This window comes from Gobio gobio, assembly GCF_949357685.1.
Source record: "Gobio gobio genome assembly, chromosome: 20".
NCBI classification, from domain to species: domain Eukaryota; kingdom Metazoa; phylum Chordata; class Actinopteri; order Cypriniformes; family Gobionidae; genus Gobio; species Gobio gobio.
Window position 1 is genome coordinate 26,918,021 of NC_137113.1, and position 18,951 is coordinate 26,936,971.

General features: G+C 37.0%; 2 protein-coding genes across 2 annotated transcripts; both read right to left on the reverse strand.

Annotated features, from left to right (window-relative positions):
* Nucleotides 1-29: 29 nt before the first annotated feature.
* On the reverse strand, nucleotides 30-8,443 carry rnf151 (ring finger protein 151; the record flags this gene model as incomplete). Its single annotated transcript, XM_079846306.1, has 4 exons — nucleotides 30-512; nucleotides 604-700; nucleotides 1,270-1,415; nucleotides 8,438-8,443. The coding sequence occupies 4 exons, from the start codon at nucleotides 8,441-8,443 to the stop codon at nucleotides 30-32; spliced, it is 732 nt and encodes a 243-aa protein (XP_079702432.1).
* A 929-nt stretch (nucleotides 8,444-9,372) lies between these two features.
* Nucleotides 9,373-13,824, reverse strand: noxo1b (NADPH oxidase organizer 1b). The gene is made up of 8 exons (XM_079845934.1): nucleotides 13,697-13,824; nucleotides 13,514-13,594; nucleotides 13,361-13,433; nucleotides 12,773-12,956; nucleotides 12,383-12,591; nucleotides 12,168-12,287; nucleotides 11,964-12,081; nucleotides 9,373-11,521 (listed from the first exon to the last, which is right to left on the reverse strand). Exons 1-8 carry the CDS (start codon nucleotides 13,760-13,762, stop codon nucleotides 10,948-10,950), a joined length of 1,425 nt encoding a protein of 474 aa, XP_079702060.1. The 5' UTR covers nucleotides 13,763-13,824; the 3' UTR covers nucleotides 9,373-10,947.
* Between the last annotated feature and the right edge of the window lie 5,127 nt (nucleotides 13,825-18,951).

An 18,951-nucleotide genomic window follows, 5' to 3' on the forward strand; every position in this document is an offset into this window, starting at 1 on the left:
TTCTTTGAATCCCTTTTTGTTATATATAGCTATCTGACTCTGTTAGTGTGATGGCGTCTGCTGCTGCTCGGACTGGCGGCATTAGTGTCTGTCCAGGTGCTGGTTCCCTCCCCTGCTTCAATTTCCAGATCGCCGACCTCCAAGCTCTCACACATCAGATTTATCTGTCTTCTTATTTGGGCCATCCGGCTCTGCATGCGCTGCATCTTCCTGCGTAGGTTGGCTGCGATGGCCCTCTGCTTCCTCCGCTCGACTACGTAGCGCTGCTGTAGCTCTCGGTAGCAGTTATGTTGGGCCTGGTTCTTGCGGACGAGAAGCGTGCCGCAGCCCATGGGACACAGCTGTCGCCAGTAGCTACAGCTCTGATCATGTGCCTGCGCATCCTTCCTTAGCACCTGCTGCCCACAGCCCTCGTGAGGACAGAGCTGCCCCTCATACGGACAGTTCGAGATGTGGAGGTACTCGTTAGAAAGCGGGAAAGTGGCTCTGCAGCCCTGCTGTGCATTTCGACACTAGGAACACAGACACATGGTGTTGTTTCACTTTCACATTTTAAGCACCAGACACAATATATTAGACTTGAGCTTTAAAAATGTTGCCTACCTTGATTGATAAACGGCCAATTGATTTGCTCAGCTTAAACAAAACCAGCATTTGGTTCTGGTCAATATGCTGCCTGCAGCAAGGGCATTTCACCTGTCTGAAACAACACATTTGCTCAAACATACGACACGTTTTTTGAAAGCAGAAGTACTGTACACTTCTCTTCAAAAGTTTGGGGTCAGTAAGATTTTTCTAAATACTTCAGCAGGGACACATTAAATTAATAAAAAGTGGCACAAAAGTTTTTTTTCTGTCCTTTTGTCACAAAAATCGAATAAATGCTGGTATTTTGAACCTTCTGTTCATCAAATAATCCTGGAAAAAATGCACCATTTCTTTCAAATCCATTAAAAAATATTACCGACCCCAAACTTTTAAACAGTAGCATATACTGGAAAGTGTTACAATCCATCCCACCTGGTTAAGCATGATATTTTTGTAAACAGGCTTGTGTGTAATGTATATATCACATTGAACAAGAGAACCTGCTAATTCAGATAATTCCAGTTATGCCAATTAAGTTATAAATCAAATTATAACCCAGACAGGAAATGTAATACAAATACTTCCTCATTTTTTGTGTAATTATTTCAACAATCCTTTTACAACACTTCCCAGCTTCCCATAAACTGGTTTGTCTTATTATAAAATATTGAAAATTGTTACCTTTTCATCCACTGTAAAATGCATTCCTTGCAGAAGACATGGTTGCATTTGAGTCGTACAGGGCAGCGTAGAACCGCTCTACAGATGACACAAATCAGGTCATCATCTGGGGTATCCACAAACTGCTCCACTTCATAACCTCCAGTCTAATACCAAAAGAAAAACATTTATCATTTACAAAATGGCATCAATATATAGTAATGGCATATGGATGCTGATTGCTAGCATCATTACTATTTGTTAATGACTAATATTAAATAAATCAAACTATTTCAAATCACCTTTTTACTCATCACATACCAACATCAGACTTTTTAAACATACTGTTTAAAGTTTAAGCTTGTAAATATACATAGAGTATTTTTTCCCACCAATATCTAATTTTATCTAATGTAATTAAAAAAAGAAAAAGAAAACTCACCATTTTCACTTGTGTTACGAGGACACACTAATACATATGCTGTATATGTTGAATAATTCAGAGAGGCAAAAAGATGACAGATCTGTCATCACAACACACAGCAAAACATCCCAAAGGAGATCACTTGACCCTGGATCATTCAGAAATGCATTGCGGAAGTCCAATTTTCTCTTCTTTTCCATTCTAGCACAAGTGACAAATGTGGTTAGCACCTGACAACTTTTTTACACTAACCATTGGGACTCTATTTTGGTACCATCTAGGTTTTACTTATTAGACAAAAGCATTGCTATGGAAACCGGTGAACTTCAATGGCTGCCTGCTCTAGAGGCTACAAGCCCTATTCTCTAAACACACAGGTCGGAATGGCCAATGAAAACACAGCAGCATTTTCTACACAATAGAATATATCATAAATCACTCCCACATTTGAACAATTAAACTATAAGTCAACAACTGTTATTGGAAAATATTTAGCTAAAAAGGTTTTTACAATAAAGAAAACACCAGGTTGTACTGGCCACCATTCATATGTACAGGGGAGAATGGGGATAACATCTACATTCATTACATAGTTGACCCTTGTTTTTTCAGTGTTTGTTTTTTATCTACACTAGTCTACACAACATATTTAGCACAAAACATAACATATGAAGGAATCTAGATGAAACTTACAATCAAAACCACAGAAATTTCCAGCATACAGGACAAACTGGAAGCGGAATAACTAACAATATAGTATGCAGTGATGGGGAAAGTTACCTAATGCATTACAAAATTGCATTACTTTCTAAAAAGGAACTAGGCTAATTGCAATACTTAAGTATACTTTTAAGAAAAAGTAATGCATTATGTTACTTTTGCGTCAGATTTTCTCACCTGGGCTGGGCTTGCTTGTTTGTTTTTTAATTACAAAAAAGGTATTTGTGGCAAGGAGCGAGGCAGAGGGACCGTGAGAACGGGGCGAGAGTGATAATGAGCGCCAGCTGCGCGCCGCACCAGCCTTGTGTCTCACTGAGGAGCTTGGACGCATAAAAGGAGGAGCGACGACAGCGAAGGACGAGAAAGTACCAGGCCTGGAATTTACGTTGTGTTTTTTACGTTTTATTATGTGTGTGAGCGGCAGTCAGCCGTGAGGGGCTGCCGCTTTTACTTTCAGTTTGTTTGTTTTATTGATTAAAGTGTGTTGAACGTTCACCGGTTCCTGCCTCCTTCTTCCCATAACAACAAACACCTTTACAGTAGCCTATTTTTTTCACATCAAAAGTGCAAATACAGAAGGAAATGCAAGTTGACACGTGTACAGTAGAGGGCGCAGCTCAAACAAACGCAGCTCTTCTGGATGGCAGAAGAATAGGACACAGGAAAAGAAAGTTCAACACTTTAGCATTTCAGCAATAAAAACAAACAAAAAATGAAACGTGTTTATCTAAAGTCATTTTAGCTTATTAATATGGTTGAATTGGATCATTGAAGGTCAGTAGCAAATACATTGGCTTATAAAGTGAAATTAAATACATAAAGTAGGCTATATTTGTGTAATTTTACATGATTAACTATTGCAGGTTTTTATTCATTTTATGGAATACTGAATCTGGTTTTGTCCAAGTGAGATGAGAAAATTAATGTTCACATTTAATCTAGAACTAAAATAACCCTCTATGGCATGACTTTTTATTTTTTGTGGAAAAAAATATTTCACCCCATTTTTTGGGAGCTTGGGGGTCCCTGATAATATATCCATCATAAAAAGTGTCGCCCCCACCCCTGAACCAGATTTTGGTTTGTTGCCTCAGGGCAACAATGTGCCATAAGGGTACTAAAACTCCAAGGATTTCTACATAGGTGGAAAAGGTGGAAAACAAGCAATATGTGCATTAGATAAAGTTTGATTTTTACAAACATCAAACAATAAAAACCCCTACTACTAATTACAACTAACACCTCATGTATTATATTCATACACCAATCAGGCATAACATTATGACCCCTGACAGTTGAAGTGAATAACACTGATTATCTTTTCATCATGGCACCTGTTAGTGGGGGGCAGCAAGTGAACATTTTGTTCTCAAAGTTTATGTGTTAGAAGCTGGAAAAATGGGAAAGCATAAGGTTTTGAGTGAGTTTGACAAGGGCCAAAATGTGATGGCTACACGACTGGGTCAGACCAAAAGTGGTCCTAGGAAGGAACAGTGGAGAACCGGCGACAGGGTCATAGGTGGCCAAGGCTCATTGAGACCCGTCAGCGTGCCCATGCTGACCCTTGTCCACTGCCAAAAGTGCCAACAGTGGGCACATGAGCATCAGAACTGGACCATGTGCTGAACAAACAAGTCTGATCCATGGAAGCCCCACCTCGCAGCTTACAGGACTTAGAGGATCTGCTGCTAATATCTTGGTGCCAAATACCACAGCACACCTTCAGGGGTCTAGTGGAGTCCATGCCTCAATGGATCAGGGCTGTTTTGGCAGCAAAAGGGGGACCAACACAATATTAGGGATCAGTGTTAATAATAAAAATAAAAAAACAAAACAAAAATGACACACACATAATGCACATTCTTTGAGTTCCCATTCAGTCAGTCACGTTCGACGTACGTTGTTGATACGCCGGTCGGAACCGCTCCGGTTGTTATGACACAGGGTTGCCAACTTTCACGCATTTGGGGTGACACTCACGCTTTCAGGCTCTGTCTCACGCTCTCACGCTGCCCAACTTAATCTCACGCCAAACTGCCAAACCTGCTTTTGATATTAAACAAAGTCTAAGCTTTTAGATTTGTTTAAGTTTTAATGCGAAATTCAAACAATAAATAGCGTTTTGGCGCTAATATGGCATAACAGTTAAAGCCAGAGTGTTGAAAAACGGAGATGCGACATGCTCTCTCATCTCGCGGGTGCGCGCGCGGTCACGTGCTCCACGGAGCTCTCAATACTTCTAGCGCTGTGTCAATGCATTTGAATGGCTTGATACACAACATCTCCACTTCAGGGGCCCGTTCTTCGTACCTCGCTAACTCAGTTAGCCGGATTTGATTGTTGACGATTTGGCATGATCTTGGATTGTTTGGTTCTTCGACGCTCATCCTGGACTTGCTGTCATAGTAACAGGTCCGTGAGCTTAAACCTGCTCGGGAGCAGGCTTATTTCATGTAAACAGGATTAGATTGTATATTGAGGTGATACTTAAAATCTGTCCCAGCCACTGCTACTTTAATACAAGAGTTCATTACTGAACCAGTAATAATAATAATAGCAATAATAATAATTTTAAAAAATAATATAAAAATTTTATATTGTATAGGCCTATGTAGGCCTATATGAGAATGTATAATGTTGTGTATAATACTATAGCCAGACACTTGATTGAACGATTTATTTGGGATGGAATAATTACTTTATATAATTTTATTTTTATTGGTTTAGACACATGTTGTGCAGTTAATCTGAGCCGTGTATTAATTTAAGTGATGACTGATATTATGGGAGTGGCTTGATGCAGCGCAAGAGAGGATAATTTGATCTTGACCCATAAGAAACTTGAATACTGTCACGTTACAAATCTGCTTCAAATTGAATTAAGAATTACATTACAACATTGAAATAAAAATGTAAAGGATGTACAAATACTGTATAAAATCGTGAATATAAATAATTGGTAATCATGTAAAAAAAAAAAAACATTTATCATTTATCAATTATAACTTTTATGTTGGTTTGGTCGTTTGGCTGTTTCCTTATAAAGGTTCAGAAATTCGTGGGGGTTTTTTGTGTAATTTGTCAAGTTTTTTTTGCCAGGTGGCTTTTTTAATTAGATGATGTCATTACGTTGCTGTCTTGACGCCAGCCAATCGCTGCATTGCTGATCGTGGTTTCGAGTATCGATGCATCTGCCCTCTTCAGGGAAAACAAGAACGCGCAGTGATCTTAGATCATTTAATCCAGATATTTTAATCCAATCCGCAAATTCGTCTGAAGAACCAAATTAGCCAGACATCAGTTATCACGATTAAAAGATCTGGGATCTGTCAAATCATCTTAGATGTATTAAGCGAGGTACGAAGAACGGGCCCCAGGATGCGCACGCACCCTGTAATGTTTGTAAACAGGAAACCCGTGTATTGTGTGCATTGATTATTACGTCAACCATACAGGATCGTTTTATTATAGAGAGTGATGGAGATGCAACATTGTTAACATTAATGTTAATGTTTTTCCTGTATTTAGCCCTCATACACTCATACACATTGATGGTCAAATGTGACCATACACCTTAACTATTTTTCAATTGAATAAATGTTCTATATTTTAGTTCAAAAATATTAATTGAATATTTTGAGATATTTTGGTACTAAATACTATCTGTGCAATAATTATGGTCCTGACCACTTAAAATATTTTTTTTCTAATATTTTTCTTATTTATATTACAATTAGTATTAAGGTTGAATTAGAGAATTCTTATTCAAAGAGGCAAATTAGAGTCATTTTGTGGCTTGAAAAATAATAATTTCCATTTGTAATGCCATTACCCACTGGTGCCTTTATGGCTCTTTAATCAATATACATCTATCTAATCTAGTTGCTCAAAAAAGTATTGCAGTTTTGCATTTTAAGAAATATTTTGATATGATCAAAAACAAGATTTCTTTAAATGGGAAATTTTAAAATGTTAATAACGTACATATCCTTATTTCCTTATATGTACAGCAGGCTATGAATTGATACTGAAATCGATATACGATATAATCTTATATGTACAGCAGGCTATGAATTGATACTGAAATCGATATAATCGTACGGTAATTGGTTAAGTCCCCCCCCCCCCCCCCCCAGAAAATCTCACTCCAACCTGATCTCAAAAGTTGGCAACCCTGTTATGATCCTTTAATTTCTTGTAATCTTGTCTTAATTTCTTTAACTTCTCTCTGCACTGTTTTCCAGTGTGACTGGAACCGAGTCGATATCTTCAGGTAACGTTATACCTTTTCATTGCGGGTCGCCGTTTCCAGTTCCCGCTGGATGTCCTCCTCCGCATATATGCTCAAAGCCTGAACCTAGTCGTCGGTCGAATTTTTTTTGTTGAACTCCATTGTTGCACAGAAAATATTTACTGAACGCAGAACCCACCTCGCAAAAAACTTGTAAAAATGGTGGTGGGGAAATAAATGCTGCGAGAGCTCAACCAATCAGCATATTCAGCGCCCAAGTCCCACCCCCGAAAGTTCCCGATCTTTTCAAAAGTACCACCTCGCAAGCAGGGCCGTTTGGAGGGGGAAATATTTACCCGGAACTTCATTTAGACCCTAGTTCCTGCGGTCGAAACACACCGAGTTCCCCCCCAAAGTTCCTGGGTCCGGGGGAAAGTTCCTGCGGTGGAAACGCGGCTAAAATAAATCTTTAAACAATCAAACATACTTCTTTACATACTGATGCACATGCATATATATATTTTTTATATAAAGTTATTTCAATTTAAACATGTTAAAAAGTGATATTTATCTAACCAATTGAGGACACTGTCCCATGTGGCTTTGCTTCATGAAAGGAATGCTCCACCCCCAAACTAAAAGTCACACCCACTTCAGCCCCTCATTTCATTGAACAGACATGTCAGGTGAAATTATATATATAAAAACATTAGGCTATTAAAAAAAAGTTAAAGGGGCGGTGTGAGGTCCAAAAAGGTATGTTGCCTGAGGGCAACACCACGCCATAGAGGGATAACATCATGTTCACACAACGCACTTTCTCTCAACATAGGTACAAGAGAGCTGTCTGTCAATAGGAAAACAAAGCAACGTGTTACTAACGTGAAAAAGTAGCTCAGATATTTTATTATGAATTTAAAAGTAATGCGTTACTTTATTTGTTACTTGAAAATAGTACTCTGTTACTCTGATCATGTAGCTCACTTGGTACCCCCATGTATTACCCTCAACACTGATAGTGAGTGAATGTTGATGCAAGAACCAGACAATTCCTCTGCACAGGCCTATGACCAGCTTGTGCTCCATACTAGTATGATGAATCTGACCTTCAAACAGAAGGAACTGAATGAAATATTTGAATGTTTCAATCGAAAATCTGATTTCTGACTTGTGATGCAGTCTGAATCAATGACACCATGTTCGTTCATTGACCAGAGGAGAACTGCCCCCCGACTGAGGCTGGTTTCTCCTAAGGTTTTTTCTCCATAATGTCACCTGATGGAGTTCCATGGAGTTCCTTGCTACTGTCGCCTCTAGTTGGGGACACTTAATATTCAACAATATTATTGATTTGACTGCACTGACACTATTGGAAAACTGAACTGAGCTAGACAGCAACATCACTGAACTGACTTCAGCTGAACAATGACACTTTTAGACACTTTATTTTCTTTTAGAGCTGCTGTACAGCTGAAAATAACTTTGCATGATTGAATCATTTTCTTGTTATCACTGTAAAGCAGCTGTATTGTTTAAAGCATTGTATAAGGTGACTTGACGCAATGGGGAGTAATAAGTGGAAATTGACAGGAGAATTTGACTTTGTCACCACACGTGTCCTCAAACACATACATATCTCTAGAATAGTATACTAACAATCAACAAACAATCAATAAAAGCCAAAGGTGACAAACTGTTCCTGGTAATGTCTGTTTTTATCGCTCATGTAAGGAAATACAGCTTCCTACAAAGAAATCTCCAGCCCTATGTTAATGTTTAAAGTTTATTACGGGTAGATGACTTGTTCATCTTACCGTCATAATTACGCAAAAACTCAACACTCTGATGGTGAAATGAATTAGTCTTGCAGTATTTAAAGCCAAAGAGCATAACAATAAATGGAATAATTTAGTTTGTTTTCTCGTTAAGCTCTCTACACAAAGAACATGACACTTTCTACACTAAAGTTTCTGCAGCAATCAGTGTTTTATGATCTGGGAATGATTCATATATTTAGAGCTTCTGTATTATTACTTCTATATGTATATGGGTTGTTGACGTGACATGGAATTTTCACTGTCACACAAGATAAAAATTAACATAATTAGTATTGTCATACTTTAAAATGCAGTAAATGGTTAAACATGCATTTGTCTTACATGGACCTGTTGTTATAAAAACTGCTGTGTTATTAGATTTTTGACATTTTTGAGCCAAATCTCAAAATTTTCCTATGGCGTGACTGTCTCAAGCATGGTATCAAATATAAAAATGTTATTAAATAGCGAAGGCATAATTTTTCAAGTGTCTATTCTAGTAAATGGCAAAACAAATTTTTACATCCATATATTTCTAAAAGCATAGGATCTTGATACATTTTGTCACTGAAAACCATGTCCTCCTGTGTGACACCATATCCTGATTTTAAATCGGGCAATTCCACAGACAACTTTAATTAGTTGAAGGACCCCATTCAAGGTCATGTCAGTGAAGGCCCCCAGTGAAGCACATGACGTGCACATGGTTGTTTTTTGTCTCAGAATTGTTCAAGTATTAACTTTTTTGGAACCACTATAAAAGTGTTAAGTTTTGTTGTCCTTTGGTGTGACACGCCTAAATTATATATTTTTTTAATTAAAAATGTATGTTAAACACTTTCATGCATGAATTATGGAAAACATTATCTAAATGTTTTTAAGATTCTTTTTATTACTTTATGATGCTAAAATTGAAATCCATTTTCATTTTTACAAAATTCTGTTTTATTTAAAAACTATTTAATTGTCCACGTATGTGTACACCATGCAAACAAAGGCATAAAATGGGACAAGTCACAGATGACAATATGGAACATTGTGTTGTGTCATGCTATGCTATGTATATCAGGTCAGTTCCTAAAAACATTAATATTACAATATAACAATGATAAAACACATATTGTAGGAACTGACACTGCCCTCAAGTGGTTTGGAGAAAATGACCATGATAAATGAACCCTAAATGGAGTTAAATTAACTGTCCACAAATGTGGACACCATCATGCATGAAAGGGTTTAAACAGTATCATGGAGAGTTATACAAATGTGTCTTGCTAACTGCTAATGACAGGTTAGCTACAAATAGCAAGTTCATTAACTGACTCAAAAGGCTGAAACATTCTATGGTCTGAAAGATAATGTCCACTGGTGTGACCTGTACAAAGATGTCACACAAGAGGACAAGGTCTCTTTAAAAAGCATTTTAAATAATAATAAAAAAATTGTCTTACTTCTTTTAAAAAGATTTAAAACTCCTTTTTAATCTTTTTTTCCCCCCTCAGTGTTCTTAAATGCAATAATTACATTGGGGGGGAAATTCTGATGTTTTGCATAAATATTTTATTGTTTACTGTGTCATGAAAATAAGTATAAAATGTGATATCATCACTCATCTTAAAATTGTATAATTTTCAGCAGTTTTGAAAGCATGACAGCAAAGTTTGTTTTGTATTTATTGAAAAAGTCCAAGAAGTCCAACAAGTCATGGGGAAAAATAATGTTCTTCATAATTTCATATTAAATAAATAGCACTATATGAACATAAGTGTCTAACAATGAAGATGCATCTCTCTCATGCTATTTGTATATTGTTAAGAGTTTCTTTTCTTAATTTTTGCGGTCACACCATAGGACACATTTATGGTACAGGTCAGTAAAAATGTTTTTTTTTTTTTTTTTTAAACAGTGAAAGAATTGATAAAGTGAGTGACCCCTTATATTTTCTCAAACATCAGACTTTACACTACATAAATATATGTATTTTTGTTCTTCAAAAATGGTGTTTTACAAAAAAGAAACATTTTTACCGCCTATATGTCATCTGCCCATATCATGTTTTATGTGTGCATGCAGATATGTCTATAAATTAAATTACCACATCCAAAGAAAAAAAAAATCCCATGATATCAGAATCATTAAAATGCAGTCAAAACATTTGAAACTTATTCAGGTATATAAGCCCAAATAAAATAAAAAACGTCTTCCAGTATGGAATACTAACACCAAGACTTTAAAAAATATAACAGTCTGAATATAATGTAAATGAAAAAATAAAACTGAAAACCAAATCCTTTAAATATGTATTGTAACTACCTTCAACCGATATAATACATTTGAGTTATTTAAGATAAACATAATATAGCCCCAAAAATGATTACAAGAAGTTTATAATGAACCCAGATTAATATTGTTTTATCTTATACTCAAAGATGACCCAAAAAAAGGTATAAAGAGTCTCTCATTATCATTTGCATCCATACACTCTCTCACTCCTTTCAAGCTCTACCTCAGTCTACCAGGATTTCTCTTTCAGGGGCAAGCCGTGCAGAGTTTGCCAGAGCAACTTTACGGGTGTAGGTCGTGCAGCGATGTAGGATCTCCTGAGTGTGTGGTCGGGGTGGTACCCTGGGAGCTCCGAGTCCTTTCATAGGGTGGCCAGTGTCTAAGCTGATAGGGCTGGACTGGCCACTGGACAGACCACTATCAATGCTGTCTGACTCTTTATCCTGCTGTCTCAGGCCCTCTTCCCCCTCTGAGCTGGACATGCTTGGGCTCATGGAGGTGGTGTCCGAGGAACTAAAGCTGAAGTCAGTTCCATCATCGCTGAAGCTGCCAGACTCCTCATGCTGTACCGGATCGGTGTTCTGGCTCTGGGGCTCTGACAGCATTTCCAAAGAGTTGGAGTCGAGGAAACTAATTCTATTTCGTGAGCGAACCTGAGGCTCCAGTTTCGAAGAGTTGTTGGCGGACAGGTTGATAGTGGAGCTGTGAAGTTTCCTCTGAAGAGTGTGAAGGCCAAAGCTGGGGCTGCTGTAGAGCTTCAAGTACATGGAGGGCACATAGCCTACCTTTCTGTTATATCTGTGCATAGGAAATACAAGCTTAAGGTGAAGTTTTGTATGGGGCAGACACATCATGCACATTTAGAAATAACCATTTTTGCATTTCTATCTATCTATCATATTTCACACGTATTTATTACTGTATTTTTTTAAATAATGGGTGACTGACTGTATATTATCCTACTTGCAAGGCTACTTGCCAAATAAATTGATATGAAATATATTTAAGCTTACATCCTTTTATGATGTCAGAAGCAAACAAAAGACATGTGGGAAATCGGTTGCTATAGGGCAAGTCAATCAAATGGTTTAGCAGCCATTATGCAGAACGTGGCAAATGGCCAATCAGATAATATGCCTTTTGTCTTCCACATAACTCTGGTTTACTGATACATACGTCTTAAAACAATTCCTATCATTCTCTGAATGTCAGTGCAATCTGAGTAAATGATTATAAATACCTAACAAGCCACCAGCCATTATCAGACCTCTGTAACACCTCCACAACAGCGCCGATGCTCAGAGAGAGCTCGTCCTCTTTTTTAGATGTGTAACTTCTTGTAGCGCAGTACAGAGACACTAGGGGAGCAAGGGGGGGATCGGTTAGCAAGGTTATCTTTGGTGATTCAATTCGACAGAATGTTTATGTAACAATTGTGTCTTACTGTCAAAGGTAGGGGAGTCAAAGTCATCCTCATCTTCTTCTTCTTCCTCTTCACATAACTCTAAATAGGGTGCCGGAAACCAAGCTAGACGTTTATCCTCATTCTCGACAAGCCACCAACCTGATCACAACACCCACAGAAAAATATTAAGAAGCTGCAAGGAACTGCTCTGTGAATTTCTTTTAATTCTCTTCCTTATGGGAGAAGATACCTACCTGCTTTGTCTTTGATGAGCACATCCAGTCTTTCATCCACAGCTACTTTAAAGGGCCTGTTCTTTGTATCTTTGGTCTCATATGGAGCAACGCATCGAAATGTCTTGGACACAAACGGCTGGGTCACATTGCCATAGCTCAGACGTTTATTTGCCAAGTCAGGTCCTCCGTTGACGGTGGGGATGCTGTTTGATTGCAGAATCATCACACTGCAGGAAGAAAAGAGCAGCTCTAAGAGGCATTTACTGCACACATATTTGTTGACACGGATATTAAACTGTGCCAACCAAAACAGATCAAATTAGAAATATGTGAGCTACTGCTACTATATTCTTTGAATGCTGCAGTTACCTACTTATTTGCTGCAGGGAAATAGTCTTCATGGCCTACCTGTTTTGGGTGTATTCTGGCAGAAGCTCCTGCTCAGTTGGCAGGAAAAACTGAATGACTTCTGTGGAATGTGACACGGTCGTGTCACACTGCAACAGGTTGGAACAGTACTTCTCCAGATTCCTCAGACGGGACACTGACTTAGCCGAACCCTTCAACTGAAGCGATGCCATCATGCACTGAGCTGCAAACAACAGAAATGTCATTGAACAACAAAACAAATACATTGTGGATAAAACTGTTGTCTTTAACAAGGCCCTCTAGGGGGTTAATGGGAGTACTGCGGACATGCAGGCAAAGTTCAGCTATGTTTCCCTCCAACATGACATTTTTTTATAATAATGCATTGTGTAACTATAATAATTATTAATGATTATTTGAAAGGCTTTGCAATATGAGCATCAATATGTAAAGCATGTAAATACAGTAATATGCTATTACGTTATGCATGCTATTATAGGTCAGGCTATATATATATATATATATATATATATATATATATATATATATATATATATATATATATGGTTTTTTTTTTTTTTGAGAAAAAAGTGTATATATAATTTAAAAAAAAACTGTCAATCATACCTCCAAATCTGGGAAGCAATCTATCTTCTTTCAGAAGTGGGTTTTCCACAAGAAACCTTTTTTTTAATTGCCTCTGTTGAAAAGAAATGTAAATTAAATAATGAGTTATACACTTCTAACGATTTGTACTAAGTAGATGCCTGTAAAACTTACATGGAGGGTTTTGAAGTCTCGGAGGGATCTGTAAACTATCAGCTCACTCTGGTCTGACCATAACACAGATGTCATGAATTTCTGTCACAAATGAAAAAAAAAAAACAATTATAAATCACAAGCTACTTTCAATAGCATTGTCAGCATTTAAAGTTATCCTATACGACTACATCACATTCTTACTTTGTCTTTGTCCTTCTTCATTACACCGATAAGACGCACATCGACTGGAAAGCGAGGGTCACTCATAGCTGACGCGGTTTCTAATGAACGAGATCACTGTAAGAAATCTCTCCTTCCTTATTCTCTTCCAGCATCACCAGCATCCTCAACATTTATAGCCGCAGCCATGGGCGTGTTGTTTATCTCACGTGATGATTTAAAGTAAGTTGAGTGAGTGCAGGAGAGGAGAAATATGATAAGCGGCAGCGCGCACGTGCGGATTTGAGCCACTGGTGGCAGAAGTTATGACAATAATATTAGTCATAAAAAGTCAATGTTGACTGGAAAAAGGTTATGAGTCAATATTTGTCAGTGATAAAACTCCAGTGTTGTCTCTGCTTATCTATCTATCTATCTATCTATCTATCTAGGCTATCTGTCTGTAAAAAAAAAGTTTAATTATTATATTAGCAAGTCTCAAGCAATATGTCAGTATATATGTTTAAATACATTTTAGTAGGCCTATAGGTTTTCTCTAAACATAGCAATTAAAGGTATAGTTCACCCAAAAACGAAAATGTTATGTTTTTCTGCTTACCCCTAAGGCATCCAAGATGTAGGTGTCTTCGTTTCTTCAGTAGAGCACAAATGAAGATTTTTAACTCCAACCGTTGCTGTGTGTCACTCATATAATGCTTGTCAATGGGGTCTAATTCGATTAGAGTAAAAAAAACAAGGACAGACAACTTCAAATTAAACGCCGCGGCTCGTGACGACACATTGATGTCTTAAGACACGAAACGATCGGTTTCTGAGAGAAACCGAACGGTATTTATGCAAATATATCAACTCATATCAGACGAAAGCTTCAGCTCTGCAGCCTGTCATCACTTCCCGTTGGTGAGGTCAAAATAGCGGCCGGGTCATAGATATGTATACGTAGATTCCTCATTCGAGCGATCCACGCCATGATCCACGCAGGCACTAATGAGGTATCTTTGTGTCTATGTCTTAAGACATCAATGTGTCGTTACGAGCCGCGGGGTTTAATTTGAATTTGTCTGTCCATGTTTTTTTTTACTCTAATAGAATTCGTCTCTGAAGAAACGAAGACACTACATCTATAGGGGTAAGCAGAAAAACATCAAATTTGTTGATCAAAATGTATTATAATGGGTCTCAGTTGAATAGTCTCATCCCCCCACAACATTTAGGCATTAGTTCATAGCACGAGTCTTTACATGCAGAATGGTTGAAAAAGTTGTCATAACATGTCAAGCATATTTTCTATACATTTCCATTAGACGTTTACATTTCTACTTTTGTTTTTTTATTTGTTCTATACAATGCTGTCTTTTCCTTTCTGTGTCGCAATGACATGGTCTGTCAACAAATTACCGTACAAATAGTAAAAGGGTAAATGTGAATCTTGTCCAGTCTCTTGCAATCAAACTTCCACATACACTAAGGTGTAACCTACAATTTACAATAATTGTCATCAAACTTTAGCCATAGTTTACATCAGAACATCCCTCCAGAGTACGCTGCTATATTGACAACATGATAAGCAATTTGACTGTCTTATCCGTACACAATGAAACAATCCATACACGGTGTCATTCTGATGGCACTTTTAATTTTTGGGTGAACTATAACCCTTTAAGAACTATGACCAACTTATGGGTAATCAGTCTTACTTTTCGGTCTCTAATAAGACCAACCTACTTTTTTATGTAACTTTTTTTAATGTACATTTTTATGTTGACTAGTCTTAGTGGTTAAAGGAGTAGGGCCTTTCCCGCAAGGGATAATAACTTTTCATCAAAACAACCAACGTGAGCAGTCCATTCAGGCCTGTCATCCTTTAGTAATTTTCCCATGATGACCTGGTGGTTTTGTGGGGGTGGACAGGCTAAGTGGGGCTCACAGGTGTGTCTTCAAACTGAGGGTGATGAGAGGGCAGACAGATAGAACATTGATCTGAAGCTGCTGGCGTCACGCTGGCCTTGAAGAACCGCCAAAACTCCTCTGCAGAATCAGCTCAAGGTCATCAGCAGTGAGGGTTTGTCATGCCTCGTGCATGCACACATCATCACCTGGAAAAGGACCCCAAACGCACGTTTTGGCTATCCGGATGAAGGCACCATACACGTGCTTTTCATGTACCACCCACTGAACCGGGGCAGTCCGAGAGAAAATATGTGCCCACAGACTTGATCTGGAGCCAGCTGCAGTAATGAACAATATGATGACCACTTGGAAAATACCCTACAGAAAGTCCCTTACAAAATTGGCCAAAATATTTCTAAAATACGGCTTTTCTTCTTAGAAAGCTCCATCCTCTGTATAAGCAGAAATAGTTTTCAATTAAAATTTTTTGTTAAAAATAGTTAAGCTTATAAGCAACATTTCATAATAAGTCAATACCATTGGGAAAATATATATTTTTCACCACACTACATTTATGAGAGATATGACCGTCCTAAAAGATATTTAGTTGATTTGTCAATAACATCAAGACATTTCCTCATAATAGCTAATAACTGAGTAGCTAGATGTGCATGCATGTATTAGATTTGAAAGACGTTGTGACAAAGTATGCCTTTGTTATAATGTAATTTGCTTTTATGTTTCATTAATGAGATTAAGAATCATTAAGTCTTTCTAAAGTCGATGCTTAGCTATTTTCTTTGTGTTGATCAAAAATGGCCTTTAAAGGGATAGTTCCCCCAAAAATGAAAATTAGCCCATGTTTTACTCACCCTCAAGTCATAGGTGTATATGACATTTCTTCTTTTAGACAAATAAAATCAGAGTTATATTATAAATGTCTTGGCTCTTCCAAGCTTTATGATGGCAGTGAATTGTTGCTTCGTTTTTGAAGGCCATCAAATGCGGGTTCAAGTCATATCAGGATACATATCTTATCTCTTTTTTTTTCTTCTTTTTTTTTATAATTAGCATTATAAAATAATAGTATTAAGACACAGCTATTCAGCAGCTAATTTTCAAAGATACACCAAAATTTAAAAGATTTTATTGGCTATAGCTGTAAAACTCCTCTGCGATTGCTTGAATATGTGTTAGTCCATGTGCAATATTCCATATTTACAAACAAACCTCAGTCTCAAGTTTACCATTAGGGTTGGTCTTTGAAAAACAGCCCATAAACATGAAGTCAGTTTCTTGGATATAACAACAGCTCTTCCTGTAACAAGAAATATACTTTATTCTTTTTCCTTGTTCGAGCATAATAAAGTTTACTTACTCACCCCTTCCAGCACCACTTTTAATCTCCTTGCCAAAGCATTTACAGGTTTATTATACAACAGTCATAAATATATATCTTAAATTATGGGCTTTTGTGGAATCAATTGGTTTGCTTGTGCTTTTTCATGTAATGTTGTATTATTGCTGCAGACTGTAGTCCTTCATTTACTCACAACAGATGGTTTACTGTTCTTATATTAATTTATTCACAGGTGTGGAGATTCGTAAAAGGAAATTCTCAGTGTTTATGAGACATGGATCTTCTTCTTGATGGCCATGCCCAGAGCCAAAATAATAATAATAGCAATAGTCTACAGAATTCCATCCTAAAGCAAATTAATTTTATGTAAATTATTATATTTTTCTTGCTTTTAAACAAAATAATTTCATGGCGCAAAACCTACCAAACTTTTGGCTGTGACTATATCCATAATAAAACATGGCCATGATTTCCTAATTGCTTAATGGTTAGCACATTTAAAAAAATATTACACAAAATTCCCGTAAGTTAATTCATTAATTGGCATTGCCTGGACACACTATAAAGATAATATAAAGATAAAGATAAAGATAAAGATAAAGATAAGATAAGATAAGATAAGATAAGATAAGATAAGATAAGAAAGACACTATAACAATAATTATGTTAGCATCCACACCAACAGGTTGTGCAACATGGCAAAAATCGGCATACTCTTTGAAAAGTATACCATATACCATTTTAAATATACCATATAAAAGAAACAAAGAATCAACTCTCCCCACTTATCAGTTTTGCTTTAATTAAATTTGCCATATTGATGCTGCTTTGTCATTAGTTTCTTTCCTCTAGAGGATGTTAAGGTTAAATAAATGTTGGCTTGTCAACATGATTGATTATTCAGGATATTCTCTTTTTTACATTATGCAAATGTGAGTAAAAGAAAAGGCTGGAAAGTTTTGTCCTCAGTGTTATTTGGGAGACATTTATTTGTGTGATTACAGTTGTTATCAAGTAAAACATCATTGTTGTGCTGTTTTACTCATACAGAGTTAAGGCCTGTACACACCATGAATGATAACTAACGATAATTATGTTAGCATCCACACCAACGGCCGGCAACGTTTTGTTTATTCTAAGCGTGCTGCACTTACGTCATATGTCACTTTTAAGTGCTTTAGTTCTTTAAATTCAGATGAATTCTGATTGACTGTCAATGTTTTTATCATTCATCAACAGGATAAAATCTCTCTGAAAGTGATTCCATCAATACTGTTCCTTCAATATCATTATAGCTGTGATGTGGACTGCGCTATTCTCATTGAATTAGAAAGGTTATTCAAACGTTGTGGTTATAGTTATCATTCATGGTGTGAGCAGCCTTTACAGTTCATTGATGAATTGATGTATTTAGTTTGATTCAGTGGTGTTAAATAATATTTTTGACTCAAGTTGTTATTTAACTTATGACCAAATTCTTGTGTGAGCAAAAAGGTCCAATCATGCCATTATGTTAACCAAAGTAGAGCTCTAGATTGACTAGTAGAGCTGATATGACAATAGTCAAGTTCTAAATGCCTCGAATGAAAAGCTTGATCCTCAAATGACTAATTATAGAAGGTGGGTGTGTAGCTGTCAATCAAATTTATTTCCCTTTTACATTTTGCTTTCCTGCTACATAACTGTTACAGGAAAAATAATTGAAACTAGTTTCAATGACAGCGTAGTTGTATAACATACAAAATGTTACCTGTTCTCCTCCCTAACCGCTCCCAAGCAACTATTTTTAGAGGACAATTGGCGTTACATCTGTTCTAATTCATTCATTAACTATTGTTGCAGTAGGTTGTAAACACTTTTCATTGGCGATAGGTCACTATGCTAAACCAAAACATTTCTTGGGGAAGTGTTACATAGACCAGTCAATCATTTTCAGACTGAATGCTGATAACAATGGGATCACTTGGGAGAGAATTGTCAGAAGACTTCAATGTCGCAGAGCTGGCAAAAGCTGTGAGAAGAGTGA

What these genes read in the sequence shown, in the direction of transcription:
- noxo1b (XM_079845934.1), bottom strand. Translation starts at nt 13,762, where the DNA reads ATGAGTGACCCTCGCTTTCCAGTCGATGTGCGTCTTATCGGTGTAATG. An exon ending in GAGACTTCAAAACCCTCCAT is followed by an intron (nt 13,434 to 13,513) that starts GTAAGTTTTACA and finishes TCTTTTCAACAG; the next exon opens with AGGCAATTAAAAAAAAGGTT. An exon ending in GCTCATCAAAGACAAAGCAG is followed by an intron (nt 12,288 to 12,382) that starts GTAGGTATCTTC and finishes TGTTGTGATCAG; the next exon opens with GTTGGTGGCTTGTCGAGAAT.